At 46.2% G+C, this 22,105-nt stretch overlaps 13 protein-coding genes across 13 annotated transcripts; 6 read left to right on the top strand and 7 right to left on the bottom strand.

The window, feature by feature from the left end:
* Position 1: 1 nt before the first annotated feature.
* YPT11 (Rab family GTPase YPT11) lies at positions 2–1,270 on the top strand (the record flags this gene model as incomplete). The annotated part of the gene is made up of 1 exon (XM_037284099.1): positions 2–1,270. One exon carries the CDS (start codon positions 2–4, stop codon positions 1,268–1,270), a length of 1,269 nt encoding a protein of 422 aa, XP_037139995.1.
* Positions 1,271–1,307: 37 nt separating this feature from the next.
* On the bottom strand, positions 1,308–2,612 carry TRM11 (tRNA (guanine-N2-)-methyltransferase; the record flags this gene model as incomplete). Its single annotated transcript, XM_037284098.1, has 1 exon — positions 1,308–2,612. The coding sequence occupies one exon, from the start codon at positions 2,610–2,612 to the stop codon at positions 1,308–1,310; it is 1,305 nt and encodes a 434-aa protein (XP_037139994.1).
* Positions 2,613–3,360: 748 nt separating this feature from the next.
* Positions 3,361–5,097, top strand: HRP1 (Hrp1p; the record flags this gene model as incomplete). The annotated part of the gene is made up of 1 exon (XM_037284097.1): positions 3,361–5,097. The coding sequence occupies one exon, from the start codon at positions 3,361–3,363 to the stop codon at positions 5,095–5,097; it is 1,737 nt and encodes a 578-aa protein (XP_037139993.1).
* A 1,707-nt stretch (positions 5,098–6,804) lies between these two features.
* RPS19A (40S ribosomal protein eS19) lies at positions 6,805–7,523 on the bottom strand (the record flags this gene model as incomplete). The annotated part of the gene is made up of 2 exons (XM_037284096.1): positions 6,805–7,219; positions 7,504–7,523. 2 exons carry the CDS (start codon positions 7,521–7,523, stop codon positions 6,805–6,807), a joined length of 435 nt encoding a protein of 144 aa, XP_037139992.1.
* A 591-nt stretch (positions 7,524–8,114) lies between these two features.
* On the bottom strand, positions 8,115–8,980 carry RPL18A (60S ribosomal protein eL18; the record flags this gene model as incomplete). Its single annotated transcript, XM_037284095.1, has 2 exons — positions 8,115–8,563; positions 8,869–8,980. The coding sequence occupies 2 exons, from the start codon at positions 8,978–8,980 to the stop codon at positions 8,115–8,117; spliced, it is 561 nt and encodes a 186-aa protein (XP_037139991.1).
* A 254-nt stretch (positions 8,981–9,234) lies between these two features.
* MCH4 (Mch4p) lies at positions 9,235–10,743 on the bottom strand (the record flags this gene model as incomplete). Its single annotated transcript, XM_037284094.1, has 1 exon — positions 9,235–10,743. One exon carries the CDS (start codon positions 10,741–10,743, stop codon positions 9,235–9,237), a length of 1,509 nt encoding a protein of 502 aa, XP_037139990.1.
* A 247-nt stretch (positions 10,744–10,990) lies between these two features.
* Positions 10,991–11,545, bottom strand: HG536_0E02260 (peroxiredoxin family protein; the record flags this gene model as incomplete). The annotated part of the gene is made up of 1 exon (XM_037284093.1): positions 10,991–11,545. One exon carries the CDS (start codon positions 11,543–11,545, stop codon positions 10,991–10,993), a length of 555 nt encoding a protein of 184 aa, XP_037139989.1.
* A 439-nt stretch (positions 11,546–11,984) lies between these two features.
* On the top strand, positions 11,985–13,868 carry RRI2 (Rri2p; the record flags this gene model as incomplete). The annotated part of the gene is made up of 1 exon (XM_037284092.1): positions 11,985–13,868. The coding sequence occupies one exon, from the start codon at positions 11,985–11,987 to the stop codon at positions 13,866–13,868; it is 1,884 nt and encodes a 627-aa protein (XP_037139988.1).
* Positions 13,869–13,979: 111 nt separating this feature from the next.
* HG536_0E02240 (uncharacterized protein) lies at positions 13,980–14,495 on the bottom strand (the record flags this gene model as incomplete). Its single annotated transcript, XM_037284091.1, has 1 exon — positions 13,980–14,495. The coding sequence occupies one exon, from the start codon at positions 14,493–14,495 to the stop codon at positions 13,980–13,982; it is 516 nt and encodes a 171-aa protein (XP_037139987.1).
* Positions 14,496–14,965: 470 nt separating this feature from the next.
* Positions 14,966–16,120, top strand: MSN1 (Msn1p; the record flags this gene model as incomplete). Its single annotated transcript, XM_037284090.1, has 1 exon — positions 14,966–16,120. The coding sequence occupies one exon, from the start codon at positions 14,966–14,968 to the stop codon at positions 16,118–16,120; it is 1,155 nt and encodes a 384-aa protein (XP_037139986.1).
* Positions 16,121–16,284: 164 nt separating this feature from the next.
* PAP2 (non-canonical poly(A) polymerase PAP2) lies at positions 16,285–18,330 on the top strand (the record flags this gene model as incomplete). Its single annotated transcript, XM_037284089.1, has 1 exon — positions 16,285–18,330. The coding sequence occupies one exon, from the start codon at positions 16,285–16,287 to the stop codon at positions 18,328–18,330; it is 2,046 nt and encodes a 681-aa protein (XP_037139985.1).
* A 52-nt stretch (positions 18,331–18,382) lies between these two features.
* PTH4 (Pth4p) lies at positions 18,383–18,991 on the bottom strand (the record flags this gene model as incomplete). The annotated part of the gene is made up of 1 exon (XM_037284088.1): positions 18,383–18,991. One exon carries the CDS (start codon positions 18,989–18,991, stop codon positions 18,383–18,385), a length of 609 nt encoding a protein of 202 aa, XP_037139984.1.
* Positions 18,992–19,453: 462 nt separating this feature from the next.
* On the top strand, positions 19,454–21,979 carry HG536_0E02200 (uncharacterized protein; the record flags this gene model as incomplete). Its single annotated transcript, XM_037284087.1, has 1 exon — positions 19,454–21,979. One exon carries the CDS (start codon positions 19,454–19,456, stop codon positions 21,977–21,979), a length of 2,526 nt encoding a protein of 841 aa, XP_037139983.1.
* Between the last annotated feature and the right edge of the window lie 126 nt (positions 21,980–22,105).

Below are 22,105 nucleotides of genomic sequence, written 5' to 3'. Positions count from 1 at the left end.
CATGACTCAATTGTACACAAAGCTGCCACGTATTGGGGAGAACCTCACAACTGCTGTTTCGTCGATGTCTGGCAGGAAGAGGTATTCAGTTCATGTGCCTGTCTCACCGTTGTCGCCGGTGCTGCCCATACATGCCTCTGCGGTCGATGGATCGCAGGCGTTTGGATCTGCATCTTCTAATGCGTCTACTCCACGGGCGGTATACCATGAGTCCTCTTCTTTTTATAGAATTCCGTCCAAATACGATCAAATTTCAATGGACTCGATGTCTCATAAGGCATCGAATCTGAAACTTTTGCTCATCGGAGATGCAGGCGTCGGAAAGACAGCAATGATTTTGGGATACTGCAACGAATTGCCCACGAAATCACAATTGAAGATCATGAGTGCCGCCTCAACACCGGTGAAGAACAAGCCAGAGCAGGATAAAGGTGGTCCACGAAATCAGAAAAAGATCGATATGAGAAAGAGATACAGCCTAAACGATTACGAGGAGTTATTCCACAAAAGGCAGAAGTTTGGAGGCCTCATGATTGGAACGAACCAAAGCAGCGACGAGTTCATTCCAGAAGTGCAAACGGACGACGACTCGGACGAGTTTGTGCTCGATACGAGATCAACTATTGGCGTTGACATAAAGACTAGCATTATCAATATAGACAACAGGTTTTTCAAATGTATTTTGTGGGACACCGCCGGCCAAGAGCGTTATAGAAATGCAATGATACCACTGCTGTACAAGGGCGCGAATGGCATCATTTTGGCTTATGATATTTGCAATTTAAAGACTTTTCAGAGCTGTTGCGACCACTGGCTCAGGGAGGCGCTAGATAACTTCGACACGCGTGATTTAGCCAAAGTACGATTTTATCTGATAGGAAGCAAGATCGACCTATATAAGGATCGGCAAGTGACACATGAGCAAGTTCTTAGGGCTATCGAGACAATAAAGTCGAGATTTAATGTGAGCATATCCGGTAACTTCGAAATAACTTGCAAATGGCCGCATGTTGTGGAAAGAACCATTAATCTGATCATCAAAGATCTGGTTGAAAATGGTTGTTATGAAAACGTGGATAGCTTACAAGAAAGAACCCCATCCTTAGACACATCTCCTACTTCCTCTGAATTGGCCAGCGAGTGCGAAGACGGCGAGAACCGTTTACACTGCCGAAATAAGGGCTCGCGTTCGCAGCCGTCCAGGAAGGACTCTAGTATAGACTTATCAAAGCCATTGAACGACATCAAAGCATCATCTTGTTGTGTGTAACAATAGATCCAGTTATTTAACATAGCATTAACGAATTTTAATTAAAGTTCTTGAAGTATCTATCTCTAAAGTTGCTTCTGGATCTGGACGATCCATGATTAGTCTTTCCGTGAAAATCCGGTCCCCGATTGATATATACAAGCAACCGCCTTGACCATTTGTTGAACTCTTGGACACAATTGTACTTCAGTTCCAAATTTGAGTGCAGCGGTATAATGGTTTCAATGTTTTCGTCATTGGCAGTGGGCATCCAAAATGCTAGACGGCCGCCAATCGGTAGCCTCTCAGATGCATACTGCAGAAGATCATCCAGCAGAGAATCCAGCGAATAGGGTTTCTTTGTGGGTATGTAATCACGCCTTAGATAGGCCTTTTGACCATCAATCTCTACGTTTTCTTTCCCAACAAATCTTTGAGGATCCTTCGCGCCTAGTACTTTGATGGCTTCTCTGATCCCGTACGGCGGATCACATAGTATTGTGTCGATCACTAAGTTAGAACGTAACGAGTTATGCGTAAAATCCATAGTGAGGACGTCCAGGAACCTGTTGTTCTCCTTGTAATGTCTGAAATTCGAATTTATGTTTTGCGCAGCGCCTTTACCTCTAATCATTCTGCCATCAATATCTGATCCTACAACGAGCGCACCGTAATGTCCACCAGCACAGAGAAACGATCCCGTACCTGCAAACGGGTCGTACATTATCGTACCTGGTTTTACCTGAGCTATATTGGCGCTTACGAGCGACAACTCTGCCTCGAAGCTGGTGGTTCCCTTGTATGGCCTTTTTTTCAAATCGTATTTCTCCACAGCGAGACGATCACTTCGCTGAACCAATCGGCCAAAGTATAAATGAATTGGCACAGTTCCTGGCACATTATCTGACAGTGGTTTGTACTCCTCAATTAGCGTATATGTCTGTTTTGCGGATTTCAAGTCTATCTTGCCACGAAAATCTAAGTAAGCAAAGCTCTCAATCTGCTTCACCCTATTCGCTTTGCTTGTGCCCTTATATGATTCAAACTCGAATTTAAACGAGTCATTCTTGTAAGTATCCTTGTAATGTTCGAAGAATGGCTGTGACTGGACATTTTCATGCAATTCCTCCAGCGTCGCACCCTCACCCCAGTACTCATAAATTCCTCTTGTCAGTATTGATCTCTTAATCCAATCCCTAGCTTGCTGATCCCCTTCTAATTCAACCAAGAAAAATGGGCTTTGCTCATCATGTTTTGTGAAATCGATCGATTTGATACCGTATAGCTCGGCTAATGACTCCAACTCAGCTTTCCTAAAATTGGTATGGACCTGTACCATATAAACCAGATATTTCGTTGCCATCGTGCCACTCGCTTGCTAGGATAGAGAAGATCTAGACGAACAGCTACCTCAGGTTTATAATCCAGATGGCCCTCTCAATGCCATGATTTACCTACCGCCCATTAAAGATCTTTGCGAAGCTTTTCAAAAATGTCCGATATAACCGGGTAGCATCGGACATATTATTTGTCCGAAAAACATCGGGAGAAAAGCGGACAAGTAAGGCTCCTTTTTCTGATTTTCCTTTTGCGAGACGAAAAAAGGTTTGGTATATAAAGGAGAAGGGTTTGAGAAAGCTTTTTCTCCCAAGACTCACTTCCCGTAACACACAAACGACAACGTTGAGCATAAGGGATTAACTAAAGGGCGTTCTGAATCAAGGTAAAATTTTCGAATAACCAAAGATTTGGGAAAGGAAGAGAAGTTGGAAAAGACAAGTTTTGTTTTCTAAGGCATCTCTCCTATTTAAAATTTGCCTTTGTTTTCTCAATATACTGGAATAGCCTTATAATCGTTACATCATTTTTAGATTACTTAACTCTTTGATAGAGCTCAATAGAGAATAGGTATCCTACTGCACAGAGCGTCATCCAAAGGACCGGCTATTGTAATCTAAGAAGTGGATTGATTTGTACTCCATCTTTTCACGGCAGTCCATTAGAGTTTATCGAATCGTAAACTGAACCATTTGGGGAAGAAGTTTACAGATAGTTGGTTGTCTTTTTACCGCAAGCAGCTTTCTTAGCGAGTCCCAACCACTAACCCAAACATGAATTCTGACGACGAGGACTTTAACGACATTTACGGCGAGGAATCAACCTCTGTCACAACAGTTGTGGACAACAAGGATGAACAAAAGAAGGACATCACCACGGAAAAGACGTCTACACCACCAAAGGAGTCCAATAACAGCGCAACATCTTCTCTGGACCAATTAGCTGCACTACAGGCATTATCCTCTAATTTAACCCAGGCGAGCGCAGCAAATACCAATACTAATACCAGCGCAAGTACGAATGCAAATAATAATAATTACGACACAAATAGTGATAATCAGTCTAATACAAATAATAGTACAGATAACAGGAGTGGGACCGATTCTACAGCTACTGATAAGCCAAACGCACCTACTGGAATGTCATGGGAACAGCTGCAACAGACGATGTCACAATTTCAGCCACAAGCTACCAACGCCGCTCCACGGCAATCTGTAGGTCCCGTGAAGGCAGACTTGTCCAGAGATATCTGCAAGATGTTTATTGGTGGTTTGAACTGGGAGACAACTGAAGATACTTTGAGGGACTATTTCAGTAAATATGGTAAAGTGATCGATCTGAAGATCATGAAAGATACCAACACAGGCAGATCGAGAGGTTTCGGTTTTTTGACGTTTGAAGAACCCAGCAGCGTTGATGAAGTGGTTAAGACCCAACATATTCTCGATGGCAAGGTTATCGATCCAAAGAGGGCAATTCCCAGAGAAGAACAGGACAAAACTGGTAAGATTTTTGTTGGTGGTATTGGTGCAGATGTGAGGCCTAAAGAATTCGAAGAGTTTTTCGCTCAGTGGGGTACCATTATTGATGCCCAACTGATGTTGGATAAGGATACCGGTAGATCAAGAGGTTTTGGTTTTGTCACATATGATTCTCCTGATGCAGTTGATCGAGTTTGCCAGAATAAATTTATCGACTTCAAGGGCAAGAAGATCGAAATCAAAAGAGCCGAACCAAGACACATGCAAAAGCAGCAGCAAGCTGGCGACGTTGGAGGTGTACAAGGTTTTGCAGGCATGGCTAATCCGATGGCGCAAATGTACCAAAACCCTATGATGGCTGGCTTCAATCCAATGTTCAATCCTCAGGCTATGGCAGAATATTATCAAAAAATGCAGGAATATTATCAACAGATGCAGCAACAGACCGGCATGGATTATACTCAGATGTTCCAACAACAGATGCAGCAAATGTCAATGATGATGCCAGGTTTCAGCATGCGCGGTATGGGCACTCCTGGAGCTCCTTCGGATTCTGGTACACCAAACCAGGGAGACGACGGGGCTTCAAGTGGTAACGCAGCTTCAAGTGTCCAAACAGTAGGTGGTGAGACCTCAGAAGCTAAAGCCAGCTCCAATGAGAGCAGCGATAGCGGTGAGAATAAGCTACAGATCAACTTGCCAAGAGGTCCAAGAGGTCCACCATCATCGTCCGCCGATCAAAGCTCACACTCTTACGGACGTGAGCGTCGTGAACGCGGCGACCGTGGAGATCGTGGAGAGCGGGGGGACCGTAGGGATCGTGGAGAGCGTGGTGAACGCGGTGAACGTGGGGAACGTGGAGAGCGTGGAGAGCGTGGAGAGCGTGGAGAGCGTGGAGAGCGTGGCGATCGCGACTATCACTATCGTAATGGAAACCGCAGTGGTTACAGAGGAGGAAGTGGCAGTGGCTACCGCGGCCGTGGTGGATACAGCAGACGTAACAACGGTTATCACCCATACAACAGATGAACTCGGAGTAACTTACTGCGTTTCTTATGCATGTGTATAGTAAAAGAGATAAGTACAAATTAAAATTTTGCTTAGGAACTTTAGAACTCAAACCATTGGAGTTGCTAGCTAACATCTTCGTAAAGCAAACAAAGCTGTGCAATTCCCTAGGCGTTGAACATTGTCAGCTACAGCGTTAATAACCTAACTGTCGCCATCTTCAAAATGCGAACAGAAATCTCGTTCTCGTCAATTACACTGACTCTTTCGTCATAGACACAACTTCTTGCAAGCGACTAGCGTAGATCAGCGGACAGATCCCTTTTCAATCTATCCAAAGCTTTGAATAGTGATGCGCCATAAGAAGTCTTTCCAACCTGTCGACTAGTGTCAACTTGAGAATTTCTTCATTCACGATTTATCTATCGATGGCGCAGGCCATACCTGCAGACCAAACCTTAGGCAAATAAACACCATGAAGGTAATGTCTGCTGCTTATGGTAAATTTCCTGAACCGTGCATGCAGTATTTAACTCTGCGTCGGCGGCTCTGTTAAACCAAATAAGCTACCTCCAGAGATGACCAAAATATAGATGTCCCAAGAGAGCGTAGCGACGTCAACCGCAGCTCTACAGGAATATTCAGTTTAATGTTCGATGGATGCCAATATGTTTGTCATCGAAGTACAACCGTCTTCAAGTTCTTTTTGCGCATAGAGGCTCTCACCGATGACAGTGTAATTGCGTAAACCAGAAGCCATAGTTGAGCAGCGTTATTTGGACTAGACCAGGGCCAAGAAATGAGAGGTAATATAAGGCAACCGCACCGTGAATGAAATGTCTGCACACAGTCTGCTCACTTGATGAGACGCAACAAAGCCGTCGAAGACTTTTCAGGTTCATTCAACCACCAAACCTATAGTCATTCTAGAAACCGGTAAAGCAGCGTCATAATCAAAACTTCTCAATGAACCTTATGGATGGTAGTTTCTGGTCTATAGAGGAACATCGACGCAAAGAGATCGACCACTGTTGTTGCGGCGCTAGCAGGCAATGGAACATTAACCATATTATTTAGTACCACCGCCCAGTCAATTACTTCAGCTAATCAATTGGGTAATCATGCACTGGGAAAAGACTCAGCAGTCCGAGTTCATCTTCCGAGGCCAAATGGATGGGATATGCTCTGGTGAAATCCAGTCAACGTCAATTGCGGCCGGGAGCTCTGAAGTCGATTTGGATGTTAAAATCACTGGACAGAAAGACCTGACTGAAACTCTTGTACTAACACTTTTAGAATCATAACTAATGTCGCCGTTAGCAGCAGTAACCACCAGCGCGGGACCGATAAACTTGCTCAATTCCTCAATCTTTCCACCGGATTATCACCATTCTTCAGCTGGATTGGGTTGCGCAATTCCTGATTAACTGAAGGCATACCATCGGGGTTCTCTGTTCGGGGCATTACCTTGAGTCAAGCAAACAGTCGAATGCGCTTCCCAAAGAATTGAGATTCGACATTAAATTCTAGTCGGCCAGCTAAATGACGTTAATTTCACTGTATTGTTTCAAGGCTTTCTATAGATACTGCTTAAGCACAAGATATGCTTAACGGAGCATAGCGGTCGCAAGCCCATCGATTTTATTACTCTTAGATCAACATTGTATTAATTGCAAAATGGGAGTGGATAATAAAATGTACACAAGATAACTAGGATCAGTGGCAAATTTATTCATCTTCTTCCAAAGTTTGAGCGGCGATACGGTCCAAATCTCTTTGACCGTTCTCAGAGATTCTTCTACCGCCCTTTGGAGAGATTTCGACAACACCGATCTTTTCCAAGGCTTGCAAAACCTTTCTGTTGATGGAACCGGAAGCATCGACGTGCTTGTGTGGTCTGACACCTCTGTTCTTGGCACCACCGTACAATTTGTTCAATTTACCGACACCAACTTGCTTTCTCATGTAGATGTGTCTAGCAACGGAAGCGGCACGCTTGTAGAACCAGCCTTCGGCATCTTGTGGAGGCATTTCATTGCCAGCAGAAGTCTTGACAATGTCAACGTAACCTGGCACTTCCAACTTACCTTGTCTTTGCAAGAACGAAGCGTAAGCGTTGATGAAATCTTGGGCAGCAACGTCTCTATTGAGAAAAGAACATTGTTAGTAAACTGGAACTCCTGGAGAATGTTGGAACGTGTGCAGCCGATATAGATCCGAGTGCCTCTCTTTCTCAAAAGTCATGTCGATCCTTGTGCAAATAACAGGATCATCGCGCGGTCATGGAGTATTGGTATATTGTATGCTTATGGATATCTTTCATCATGGGAAATTTCTTATCTTAAGTTCGGGATGGTTGCTGATCACGGCATGGTATCGCACTGCAATGGTTCTCTCTGTTCAATACCTCAATAAATCTATACGTACCTAACTGAAACACCTGGCATATTGTCCTATTGATCTGTCTTTAGCCTCTACAATCCTTAATCAACAGGTCCCTCATCAATTATTCTCCTACATCTACCAGTCTTGCCAAAAGTTGCAGTCTTGCTAGCGGTTTACGCGGGACACTCACCGTGATGCTAGAGAACGCGCACTGGTATCCGCGGGCCCTTCGGCCAGCTAGGCTCGGGAGCTAGGCTTGTTTCCTGCTAGGAGCCAGTTGGTCTCCCGCTGGCCACCACCAGCTGTCTCTAGAGCTGAACCGGAGAGGCCCCGTCTAGCTTTCACGCAACCTTTCCCGAAAGGACGCACCAAATTGTCAAATTTCAAACAAATGTACGGATGTTCAAAGTCAAGAGGATGGATGGGTTTTTCGAACAGTCACAGGAAGATAAGAAGCGGGTAATGAATTCAACCTCATGTTCTTTCACAATACTTCGTTAATTGTAAACTACTATACAGATAATGCACTAAAATTGCAGGGATATTGTTTCAAACTACTAGACGATATATTAGTATATAAATCGCTTCATAGTAAGGTTGAAACAACAATTGTAAAATGATAAGTGACAAAATGCGAGAGAGCTTTAGCTAACTTACACCTTGAAACCCTTAGATCTTCTCTTACCTCTAGCTCTCTCGAACTTTCTGCCGGTAGACAAGATTCTTGGAGCCTTGTTCTTGTGAGGACCGAAACCGAAGTGTCTGACGGCTTCTCTGGAGTTTCTTGGACCTCTCAAGATCAAGGTGTTTTGACCCTTTGGAGCTCTGACGGCCAATTGGTCCAAAGTGATGGCTTCACCACCAGCCTTGATGATCTTGGCTCTGGCACCAGCAGTGAATCTCAAAGCGGCAACAGTGGTCTTTGGGAATTCAAAGATTCTGGCATCGTCAGTGACGGTACCGACGACGACGACAGTCTTGTTGGCAGCACCTTCTTGCTTCAAAGCTCTAGCGATTCTGGAGACAGAAACTGGAGGTCTGTTGATCTTAGACAAGAACAAAGACTTCAAGACGACCTTGTTGAATGGAGCATTGGTACGACCTACAAACGAGGACTGTTAGTAAATGAATTCAAGGATTCAGGCAATAGTATACCAACAACTGTTGGTACAAGATTCTGCTCACAAGTCGCACAAAAACCACCAATAGAGGTGTTTTGCACTCGCAGAATATTTTTGAGGATGTGTCACCACATCTCAAAAAATTCTCAGCACGAGAGCGAGTTTCCAAGCTCTCATGTCCCTCTCTCAATTCGCTGTAAACGAGCAGATTGGAGAAGATAGTTACGCTTCAAGCGTCTGTGTAGCAGAATCCCTCTATTCATTCAAACTGGAAATGTCAACATACGAGCTAGGAAAGAGTATAGCTTGACCAACAACTTCAGGTAGACATTGTCGGACTTTGGAGCGGTTCTGTGACCAGATCTCTTGTGCTGCTTAGTAGTGTGATCAATACCCATTTTAGCGTCTTTCAACCTCTGTACCAAAGTGGAAAATGGACGAACCAAGTTGGCTGTCGAAAGTATCTTTATGAATGAAATTGTTCAGAAGGATGATTGACGAAGGTAACTCGCGTCGGTTCATAGCCGATCTGAAGCGTTCTGAGAAAAAAACAACAAAATTGCGTTCAAAAACCCACACATCAAAATAAAATCCTGGACATCCATACACCGCATTATGAAGCAATACAGTCCTCCAGTCCTTAACATTCTGATCAAAACTTACGTAGCTTCGTTCCTACACAGATGTATCTCGTAACCATATTACAAGCTGCTCCTGCAAGCATCAGTACCGAGACGAAGACAATGAACTTGTTGTACTCGGGTACAGTCCCCTTGTTAATAATCACACCCGCGATAGGAAGCATGGGAATCGTAACTATAGCCTGCAGGAAATAGGCAGTAGAGTACCGTTTGCCGAAATCTTCCGTTCTGGAAATTTGTCCTATGCAGACTGGCGTCAGCGAGAGAATTGAGCCACTGCTGAAGCCGTAGATGCAAGCATAGACCCATAGGGCGCCCGTGTAGCCTCCGAAGGGCAACCATATGATCAGATTGCACAGTCCGGAAATCGTGACAGCAATAATGTAAACGTTGAACCTGCCGAGATATCTGTCCGCGACATAGCCTGGTATATATCGTCCTAGGGCGCCAATCGCATTGATAGCGGTGATCAGGGCGAAAGAAGTGCTTTCGGTATTGCCTCTAGCCAAGGAGTAAGAAGCGAGATATGTCGAAGAAGTAGTAAGAGAGACCTCAGCAAGCGCCGCTCCTAGCGCAGCGAAAAGAAACTTCATCTCTAAGAAATATCTCCAGTTCAAAGAAGAGGAAACGTACCATTTCATCAGCTCCGTCTTCGACTTGAACGGCTCCTGTTTGACCAGTTCCCTTTCGCGACAAAGAGTCGTTGAGACGATGAGACATGCTAGGCAGACAAAGCCAGTAATCCTGATGGCCCATGCGTATCCCACTTCTTTGTACAGTTTCTTCAACATCATGGGATAGATAGCACCCCCGACAGAGCCACCCATAGTGGCAATGCTAGTGGCAATGGCCCTCTTTTTTAAGAACCAGGTTGCCAAGACGCTGACCAGCGGAGTCATCAGAACTCCGGTGCCAGCGCCACACAGGATCGAAAAAGCCAAGATAAACTGCCACACGGTGTAACAATTCGCCAGGCACATTATACCACCAACGTAAATCACCGTTCCTGTGCACATGGGCGCCAGGCCCCCATTTCTATCAAAGAACCCGCCTGCGAAGATACCGCTTAGGAAGCTCATAGACAGATATAAGGAAAAGATCCACGAAACCGTGGAGGCCGGAACGGAGGCCAGTTGATGCCTCGAGATATACGACTCGATGGCACCCAGAGAGTTAAGAAGCCCAAAGACAGGAAGCAGCCCGATAAATGAACCAAACACAGCGAGCCACGCCTGCAGACCTCTGTCGGGAAACTCAGATTCGTCATCCAGCGTCGTCTCATCGATGAAGTCTCTCGATCTCACATTGGACAACTTGGATGCACCAACTTCGACAACGTTATTGTTCTTGGTCAGAATGTACTCCTCCTGATCACCGTTGGGTGCGAAGCCGGAGGTTGCCGGATAGCTCTGACTCGGAAGACTTCTCAGCTCCAAACTCTGCAAGTTCTCACTGCCTCTGCTCTTCGAGAAGAATATCTTAGCTGGTCGCAGAATAACATTGAACGGTAACATAGCCATCTACAGCTGGGATCGAAAAGTAATCAAGGAAATCTGCTCACTACACTGTCTTTTATGGTCAAGGCCCGTCCCCAGCAAGCTTCCAGCTCTTATGGCCGCATTGCTGCGTGGGTGCAGCCACGTCCCATTGTTAGTCATATTTGCCAAGCCTCTGCAGCTTGTAAATCTCGGGACAAGGGATCGGGAATCGATCGCCGACCAATTTTTCACCTATCTACCTATATAATGGCTATGAAGTACATCTAACTCACAGGTGTTTCAGGATGTTCTCAGCAGAGGAGACGTCGACGCCAGTCTTATCAGGCTCTACCAGCTCTGTAACAACCTTGCCGTCCTTGACTATGGCAGCGAAACGAACTGAACGGTCGTTGCCAAACACTTTCTTGGAGTCGAACAGATGGCCTCCGGCCTTGGCGAAGGTGCCTTCCGTGTCAGCAATGATCCGGATATCGCTGGGGACACCGAGACTCTTGCCCCAGGCTGCGGTCACGAATGGGTCGTTGACTGTGGTGACGAAGACCTGCTTGATGCCCTTCTCCTTCAATTGGGGCAGGTGTTTGATGTAGCCCGGGACGTGGGTCGCTGAGCAGGCTGGAGAGAAGGCAGCTGGCAGCCCCACTATGACATACTTCCCGGAGGCGACTTCCAGGCCCAGGTCTACTGAGTTACCGGGCGAGTTTTCCCTCAGACCTCCCAGTCCTGTGGGGATCTTGTCGCCTGTCTTGAAGAGTGCTGGGCCAAAGGTCCTGAAAGTTCGAGCAGCAGCAATACGGGAGACTGCGTTACGGTACAGTTGTAGCATCTTGAGTGTTTGGCATCCGAGAGACGTGACAGCAGTCAGCGCTACTGGGCTGTATCTCTTTTATACGGACAGAGCGTAAGGGGCAGGTGTCTGGCTAAGCTGAACAACATGTGTGGATCAAAGGGCACAAAAGGACCACTGATTCATCTGATCAAAAACGTCAGAGGGCTTTGGTAACAGTATTGGTTGTTAACGGGATACAATTCTTGGTCTATTGTGGAAATCTTGAATTTGGGCCATGGACCCTTTGGCTGGAAAGCTAAAGCATCCTATCGCTGGGGATGGCTAACTACGATACTGGTCAACTACGATACTGGCTCCAGAAGCTGTTTCTTACACTCTTTAGCTGTACGCGGACTCTCAATTGATCTGTAGAAAAGGGACAATGCTTTGAGCAGCCAGAGACCACTAATATAGCCCTGTGTTGACCTTGGCCAGGATGTCGGATGAGGAAGATGGCAATGCCAATTACGATGATTTCATGATGTCTGACGAGGAGGTGGATATCGTCGAGATGGAGGAGGAAACCGATGAAGAGGATGGTTGTTTCACAGGAGAGTCCGAGTTCAACGTCGAGGCCAGTACGAACGAAATACTAGGAGCTCTCGATGAGCGGGAACTTGAGAGATTGTGTGATGAAGCCTTATCTTTTATGGAAGATCAAGATTTTAAGCGATCAAGAGACCTCTTGCAGGAGGTGCAGCACAACACCGACAAGCACAAGACCGAATTAACAGCGATCGTTTGGAGATGGAGATTACTTTCGCAGATTGCGAGATCCTGGTTGTTCGAGATACACTATAATGGTATCGACGACAGAACTTTCCGGGGCACTCTCGATGCCTTCCGTGCATTGGTCGATCATCTAGATCGGACTGAGCTTCTAAATGGTGATCTTGTGAGAAGAACATTGACGGACCTTCTTCATGAGTTGTGCCCTTCGTCGAAAAGAGATTTCCTATTCGCTGTAGAACTCATTGCCGATGATTCGATGGCCTGGAAAATGCAGCTGCGATTGCAGTGCATAGCCCTCTTGCAAGCATCCCCCAGATTAGGAGAAGCAACATTGACAGATGAAGTTAGGGATACCATAGAGCTCAAGAGAATAACAGCAAAAGTCTGGAGCGACAGGCTTGACAAGGGACATATTGATTTACGTGATATTCAAAAAATTCAAGAATCTTGCTGTGAAACTAGTATTGAGGAAGCGACGAACGACCAGCACTACGCCGATAAGATTGGCCTGGTTCTTCAATGCCACATCTTCAATTACCTGAGTGGCCATGGAGACCTTCCGAGAGATCTCTTTTCGAGGCTCATAGAACAGTTGGAGCTCTTCTCGTCTAACTCATTGTCGGTTTCGCAGCACTTGGGCCTGATGATCCAGCTAAGCACAGTGAGGGCGCTGGTTATGCTTTCGGGCCTCGGCAGGGATGAGAGCCGTATCGAGCTGCCTCTGTTCTACAGAGATATAAGGGCTTTGAGGGAGCAATTCTGGAGCTGTCTGCAGCAGATGGAAGAGATAGGCGGGTCTCGGCAGAATTTTTCCTCTCTGTTTGAACAATTCATTCTATCAGGGTTCATCTTTTGCAGTATGATCCTACACAGGAGAATGCACGACCAGATCAATCCATTTGACTTGGAACAACTGAAGGTGGCCTTGGAGGCTCCAAGCATCCGGTTGCTCCGGACCATCTACCACAACTTCCTGCAATTGGACTTGCGGAAATTGCATGAAGCTATCCAGCAGCTGTCTGGAGTGAGAGAGCTCCTTAAGCGACTAATCGACAACATATATTATCTGGGACAGCTGGCGAAGCTATGGGAGCAGATAGCTCCGGTTTACTCGTGCATCTCTCTCAAGGATATTCAAAATATGCTTGAGATTGATGCAACCCTCAGGGTATCAAGAGATGAGCTGCTCACGGTGCTGATGACATCCATTCTCAACAACACAGCAAAAATATACTACAAGCTAGACCTAACGCGCGACTTGGTGTATTTTGGAGACGAATACAGAGTACAGCTTTGCTCGCATCCCAAGAAGAGCTTTGTGAATAAAACAGTCGTCACGGAATCCGGAGTGAAACTGTCCCATCTAGAGATCGCCAACAACATCGGCGTATTCGACCAGCCTTGCAGTCTGAAGGGTCTAGACTCTTGCGCGTTTTTCGACAAAATACAACGCTCTAGAGATCACATTCAAGCTGCAGAACGCCAAGATCACAGTAAACTACACGTTTCTGGAGCGCGATGCAGCGAGAAATACGAGGAGCTGGCGAGCTTGGCTACTGAGCTCTTGACTTTCAGTGACATTAAGTGATGATTAGTGTTTGTTTTCGCGAGTAATCAACAACGCGAAAAAACGACAGATGAAAGACACGAATTTTCAGCCAAGACAAGGCCATCACACTGATTCCCCCTGATGGCACTATCACCAAGACGCCGTTGGCCGACGGTTGACGTGAGAGATACGCGAAACGTTTCGTGTAGCAAGAAGCGACTCCAATTCTGTCTTTGCCGGCCAAGTCCCAACTGCAACAGATATAAAGAGCCCAATAGTACGAAGAAATGAATAACTGGCATCATAAGAGGCATATAACCAAACCGTACACTCGCTTTCGCTAAAAATGAAATTTTTCGCTACTGTTACCATCGCTGCCATTGCATCTGCTGCCTCCCTCGCCACTGCTGATAGCGTCTCGTACGTCGACGTGACCACCACGCCCGAAGTGACCACTTCCATGGTTTCCACCACCGAATCCACATCCACGCCGTACACCACCACCACGTTGAGCACCTCGTTCAGCAGCCGGCCAAACGCCACCACCGCGAGAAACAACAGTTCCTCAACCAGCCACGGGCTCAGCTCATTCGAAGGCGACGCCGCCAACCAAAAGGTCGCTGCCGCTGGACTCGGCGCTGCTATCGGCGCGCTCGTCGTCGCCATGCTTTAACAAGCGCAAGACTATCAAAGCCAGCCCTCGTTGCGGTTCATCCTGTATACTAAGAATAACAAACTAATACCACTAGATAAATACCTAATCACTTCAGCTGAGGTCCATTCCATCCGCTAGTGCTCTGGAACCTGGGCTTCTGCTGTCAGACCCATGGTATAAAATGAATATGATCCAGCCGTTCGCCACGGGCGGAGCGAGAAAAGCTTTGAACACTGCAGAGAATTTATCACCAAACTTGAAGTAACGGTGGTATAATTTGGTTCTTGGCTCGATCAAGGCTCGCCAAGACGTTAGCAGACGATTTTCGAGGTCCGATCTACCTTTGTTTTGTTTCTGTAGGTGATCCTTGCGGGGACGTGGAAATAAGCGATACGGGGTCTTCGAGGCTTCTGGTTGGCGCAAAGGCAATCGTATCTACTTTAGTCATTGCTGGTTCTAGGATATTTATTCAGAGTTCGCTATGGATCAGGGGGAGGTAAGGTTGAATGAGCGAGTAATCAATTTGGAGCGACAAATAAGCATGTTTGAGAGGATGGTTCATATGCTGAGTGGAAACCTGGACGAGCATTTCAAACGCTACGATATGATTCTTGTTGCGCAACAGCAGCAGATAAGCGATCTGAACGCGGTGGTTTCTACGCTGTTAAATGATCAAAACCGGCAGGCGGAAGTGCTTCGAGAGAAGCTATCTGGTGCGTTACATGGGATATCTTCTACGGCAGCTTCGGTGAACGAAACGATTCACAGCATTCCACGGCTCAGTGGTAGGGCGCTTGAGCCAGAGAGTTTCTTTGACGAGATTCTTGGCAGCGGCGGTCCCGCCGCAGTTAAACCAAAGGTAAGCCAGCCGATAGACCATGGCGTTTCTTATGGCCATCGGTTTGGCGAGAGCAACGATAATGACCGGAATAACGACAACGAGAACGAAACACATAACGGCCGGATCGGCGATAATTCGATGAAACAGCAAGGTCCGCGCGGCCCTGGCGATCACGGAAGCGATGAGAGGCAGTTCGGCTCCTCTATTATTCCCTACGATGACTTCAGCCCGCTGAACAATCCCCATAGCCATCCGCCTGGAACAGGCCAATCGACGAACCCGTCGAGCATCAGTGAACATCCGCTTTATCAGAATCCAAATGGCGCCCCGAATCCAGCGGCTGCTGGGGTGAACAATGAGGTGCATCAGCCGCATCACAATGGCACTGCGGAAGTGGAGAATGGCCTGACCGAAGAGCAGTACCTGACGGTCACCGGAAGAAAGAGAAAAAGAAGCCTTTTCGTCGGTAATTTCCAGTTCATGAAGTCACCCCATTCAGTCATGGAAGTCTGGAAAGAATACACAGAGGGAATCAACGGACAGCCGTCCATAAAAGAAATGGAATTGATTTACCAGACGGGCTGGAGAAGGGACCCAGCCGTTAACAAAAGATATTCGCGCCGGAAGGTGCTCTGCAAGGCAATCGAGACGGGATTGGCCAAGGGCTACGCGCTCGATTACACCGTCAACTTACTGGAAGACTACAGATTCATAGATCGCGAGAAAGGACTCAAACAACCCATTGGCTGGTTGTGCCAGGGCCAGAACATTCCAGATGAGCTTCGGGGAAGCTAGAAGAGGCCTTGGCTATGTATTATATTGTGTTTAAATTAATATGTGTTTTGGTATTACTGTCATGATGCACGTACAGACGTCATATGCTGTAGATTTTTCTGCCAGGAGATGAGCTAAGGAAGCTAACATACCAACCATCACCAGCATAAGCTGCAAACTGATTAATGGGTCGTAAATCACCAAGTTTGCCCAGCGACCGTAACAGGAGCAATGGTGCCGGTTCGAAGAAACCCAGCGGATCCTCTGACAGTAGAAACCGGAAGAAAAGAATCGTAAAGCGAATGCGAAAGTCTTCGTTAAGCAAAGCTGAGAAACAGTTCCAGGTGTTTAATCAAGTTGATGAGCACGTTAACAAGTACGAGAATTTGGACCTTGATGCAAGCGATATAGAAACGCGATCTCCAAGAAAGAAAAAGAGCCACGTTAGTAACGACATCCTTGTTATCGATGAAGAGGATAATGATGATGGTTATGATGATTACGACGGCCATTATGACAGTCCCCGACCTTCGGTCCCCGTAGTGGATGTGGAATCCGAACATGAAGAGACCGTTTCTTCGGGGCAAAGCCCACAGCTTAGTGTTGCAACATCCGAGAATGGCTTGGAAGCGAACGAAGACTTTATCGCACTTTCTAACAGCTCAGAAGAAGAACCAGAACCTGAGCTATCTGGCGAGGACCAGGACCATCCACATGGTGCCGGCGCAGAAGGTCAGCTATCTCCATCCAAAAGAGCCACCACGAATACTGACTATCCCTGGATCCTGAACCATGATCACTCTAAGCAGAAGGAGATTGCAGATTGGTTGACCATGGAGATTAAGGATTTTGTAGCTTATATCTCCCCTAATCGTCAGGAGATTGAAATTCGTAATAGGACAATCAGCAGGATACGTGCGGCGGTGAAGGACCTATGGCCGGACGCCGATTTGCACGTATTCGGTTCGTACGCTACCGACCTTTATCTGCCCGGCTCCGATATCGATTGTGTGGTCAACAGTGCTAGTGGTGATAAGGAAAACAGAAATAGTCTTTATTCTTTGGCTAGCTTCTTAAAGCAACGAAAGCTCGCGAGCCAGGTGGAGGTCATAGCCAAGGCTCGTGTACCGATCATCAAATTCGTTGAACCACATTCGCAGATCCATATCGATGTCTCCTTCGAACGCACAAACGGCTTAGAAGCCGCCAAGCTGATAAGGGAGTGGTTAGAGGAGACGCCTGGTTTGCGAGAGCTAGTGCTGATCGTGAAACAGTTTCTTCACTCCAGGAGGCTTAACAACGTTCATACCGGTGGTCTAGGCGGGTTCAGCATCATATGTCTCGTATATTCGTTTTTGCATCTGCATCCAAGAGTTGCCACCGGAGAAATTGATCCCAGAGATAACCTGGGGGTCTTGCTAATAGATCTCTTCGAATTATATGGTAAAAACTTTGGTTACGATGACGTTGGGATAACTGTGCAAGACGGGCACCCTGCATATATTCCAAAACGTGAATGGAAAGATTTACAGCCCGGTAGAAGTCCATTCACTTTAGCCATTCAGGATCCTGGCGATCCGACCAATAACATCAGTCGCGGATCTTTCAATCTTCGAGACATTAAGAAGTCTTTTGCTGGGGCTTTTGATTTATTGACAGACAGATGTTTCGAACTCGATATGGCGACATTTAAAGATAGAGTTGGCAGAAGCATATTGGGAAATGTGATAAAGTATCGTGGCAAGCCAAGAGATTTCAATGACGAGAGAGATCTTGTGGAGAACAAGGCCATTATTGAGAACGAAAATTACCACAAGAAACGAACCAGAATCGTTCATGAGGAAGTATTCACAGACTATAGTAGCGACGAGGGCCTCAACGGGAAGGGTGAGGACGCATATCACGTAGAGGAGCCTGCAAGGAAGAAGCGGGCTACAAAACCAAAAAACTCTCCAAAAGACAGCAGGAGCGAAAAGAAAAAGCAATCTGTGGACAGTTTAATGGGAATATCGACCAATGATGACGGAGAGGGGGAGGATGACTACAATCCATTAGATGCACGGGAGAGCAGCGGAACCACTGAAAAGGAGAATACAGAGGATGCCGAAGTAGGCGCGAGTGGAAAACCCGAGGCTGCTCTCAAGAAGATAACAGTAGACGCGCAAACTAGAAGGGATTATTGGCTGGGGAAAAGTAATGCGTTATCGAACGCTAGCGCTGATCATAGCTAGGGATCGGAGTATAAAATAGATTATAGAACTACGTCATCATCATTCGAAATAATTAATATGTAAAATTATTTTTACCTCGGAGTTTTTTCCTATCACTATTAAGCTTCTTCTTTCTCATCCGACTCTCGTTAGCCTTATCTTTTATAGTGTCCCACTTCTCCAGCGTCTCCTCAGAGGCTTTTCCCGGAAACTTGCAAGTCTTCTTGATTTCCTTCACCAGCTTTTCGACGCAAATCTGCCTGTTGGACTCCCGTGATCTAGATTCATCCGACTGAATCACAAGGGAATCGCTGCCCTTGGCATAGTATCGCATATTCTTCTCCTTTAATTGGTCTCTGACAGCCTCTGGAATCCATGAACAGGAAGAAAAGCTATATAAGACTAGAGTACATTTGCTATTCACTTTATTAACATTCTGGCCCCCAGGGCCACTTGACCTGTCATATCTGACTGAAAACAACTTCAACGGTACCGAATGAACGTTGAGTTGGCGAAGCCATTGCTTCGCCAACTCCAAGGATTCCGAACATTCCCCGGCAGGAGAATATGAACTCGAGAGCTGCCTCTTGAACAAAAATGAGACTCCCCGCAACATGCTTCTTAGTTCTTCAAGAAACCAGACGTCACAGAACCAGTTTCTGGCGCCATATAAGCTGTCCATCTAAAATCTTCGTCGCCAGCAGATTTTTCGTGCAGAATGCTATTGAATTTGATATCACGTGAGATGCACGTGATACACACGAAATTTCAAATTGACGCGAGCCCCACTTTCCTGAAAGGGAAATTCGCTGTTTTAGGAAGCGAAGTTGCCGGATTAGGAAATAGATGTTAGATCGGGAGAGTTTCTTTCTGCTCCAGATCTCAACGTGGCTTCCACTTGATGGTGAAACAGCTTAGAGAATAGACTATGGATGGCAGTTTGATAGTTGGAAACGCGCTGGAAAGCATACGACAAGGCCGGATAGTTGAACTGACTGTTGTAGGGTGGTGTATCGTTGTCCTACTAGTTCAGAAAGACCGGATTTGGGAGTAGACGAACACGTATTACACGGGGAAGGAAGCGATCTAGTGAAACGGAGGCTCAGAAAGTGTCGTTATTTATATCAGAGAGTGCTTAACAAGGATGTCGCTCTCTGCAGCAGCAAATAATATTTCCGATAATGAATTTCAGAACATAGGACCAGCTCCCAGACCACCGGGACTAGGAAAAAGTTCATCTGGGTTCAACCAGACGCAACCTCTTACGAAGCTTGCCAGTCAGATTGATATTCAGCGTAGCATGGGTGCAGGGTCAGGTTCTCAATCGTCGATGCATTTGAAGAAACGAACCGGATGGGTTTCCTATAAGGATGACGGTCTGCTGTCGTTCCTATGGCAGAAGCGATACATGGTGCTGAACGATTCTTATTTGGCGCTTTACAAGAATGACAAGGTTGCGGATGATCCCGTTTTGCAGATCCCGTTGACGAGTATCGTAAGTGTCAGCAGAAATCAGCTGAAACAGAATTGCTTTGAGATCGTTCGGTCGAACGAGCGGCTGTCAAGCTCATCGAACTCGTCGGCGTCCACAGGTTCCAGCGGTTCTGGAAACACTGGAGACTCTGGCTCGAGAAAATCGATATTCATATCTCCCAAGACGGAGCAGGAACTGCATAGTTGGTTAGATGCAATCTTTGCCAAATGCCCACTACTAAGCGGTGTTTCGTCACCTACGAATTTTACTCATAAGGTGCATGTCGGGTTTGACCCCGAGACTGGCAGTTTTGTCGGAATGCCTTCTAACTGGGAGAAGCTTCTGAAGCATTCGAGGATTACAGGCGAAGATTGGAACAATGATTCCGCCGCAGTGATCCAAGTATTGCGGTTTTACCAGGAGTACAACGGAATCTCGGGAAACGCCAGTAACCCCAGCATCAATAATGCAAGTCAGCATCCGCCGCTTAATGCAGCTAAAAGTGGTAGCTCGTTGAAGTCGAGCAGTAATAACATCTATAAGAATTTGAATGCGAGCAACAGCTCTGTCGGTCCAACTGGTTTGTTAGCGCAGAGACACGCTCCATCACCTCCTAATACCAAAGTTTCCAGAGTGCCTGAAAAAGCTACTCTACCGCTTCTAAAAACAAACACACCATCGCCGCAACATTTTACACCTTATCAGCAGCAAACACAGCATCCGAGACATACACAACAAGCAGGAAGTGGTCATTCACCTAATAGCCCCTATGGGCAGCGTAACTTACCTCACGCCAATTTTCAGCAACAAAGCCATCAGCAGCAGCAGCATGGTCAACAAACAAGTTATCAATCCACTGGATACCGGCCACATCACAATAATGTCAATCCATATGCAAAACAGCCTACCACCTATGCATCAAAATCATCAGAACAAAATACGCGAGACATAAGTCCTCAACAAGGAACTGCCATACCACCGAGGTTGCATCCTCAGCGAGCAGCACCTCAACCTCCGTCTGCGGTACGAACTGCCCAGAAAAATGTGCAAACTAGTAATTTGGGCTCAAGTTCCACACAAGCGCATTATGAAAGATCAGAAGACCAGCGACCTTCTCCAACTACCCATAGAGCAGAGCAGCAGCCTTTGCAACCCTTGAGACAGGCTCCAAAGAAGCCACTAACGGAGCAGAAAAGTCATGCTGGTGTTACTAAACAGCGAAAGCCAACCAAGCCATCCATGTCTAATGCCGAGATAATGGCTAAGTTGAATACGGTGGCGTTGAATCTTGACCCTTCGCCTTATTTTAACATGATCGAAAAGGCTGGTCAAGGTGCTAGCGGTTCAGTCTACCTGGCGCAAAGAATAATGCTCCCTCCCAAGCTTACTGAAGAGGAGCTAGATAATAATCAAGAGCGTTCGCAAGCAGGAGATAAGGTGGCCATCAAACAAATGATCCTGTCCAAGCAGCCGCGAAAAGAATTGATTGTCAATGAAATATTAGTCATGAAGGACTCTCGGCACAAGAACATAGTAAATTTCCTTGAAGCTTATCTTAAGACTGAAGATGATTTATGGGTTGTAATGGAATTCATGGAAGGCGGTTCCTTGACAGACATTATAGAAAACAGTCCGTCAAATGGAAGCATGAACTCTCCGTTAACTGAACCTCAGATCGCTTATATCGTCCGCGAAACATGCCACGGTTTACGATTTTTGCATGACAAGAACATCATCCATCGAGACATAAAGTCCGATAACGTTCTACTAGATACAAGAGCTCGTGTTAAGATTACTGATTTTGGGTTTTGTGCCAAACTAACGGACAAAAGAAGTAAAAGGGCAACCATGGTTGGCACACCTTACTGGATGGCTCCAGAAGTTGTCAAGCAACGTGAATATGATGAAAAAGTTGATGTATGGTCGCTAGGCATAATGGGTATCGAAATGCTTGAAGGTGAACCTCCATATTTGAATGAAGACCCTTTGAAAGCTTTGTACCTGATAGCGACCAATGGAACTCCGAAATTGAAGCACCCTGAAACCTTGTCCCTTGAGATCAAGAGATTTTTAAGTGTTTGCCTCTGTGTTGATGTCAGATACAGAGCATCAACAGAGGAGCTTTTACATCATACCTTTTTTAATATGGCTTGCGGACCTGAAGATTTGACACCATTGTTGTCCTGGAAGAAATAGTATCAGTCGGCGTTGGTAAATATTTCAGGCCAAATCGTTAAACGTTTCTAAATAGTTCACTAATGGTTTAGAAGTAAGATGTTTTCTACATGTGAAAGAAAACGGATTTGGAATCGTTCGCGCAGT

Source organism: Torulaspora globosa, chromosome 5 (assembly GCF_014133895.1).
Source record: "Torulaspora globosa chromosome 5, complete sequence".
In the NCBI taxonomy this organism is placed as follows: Eukaryota; Fungi; Ascomycota; class Saccharomycetes; order Saccharomycetales; family Saccharomycetaceae; genus Torulaspora; species Torulaspora globosa.
The sequence above is the reverse complement of the archived record's forward strand: the minus strand, read 5'-3'. Positions and strand labels throughout refer to the sequence as shown.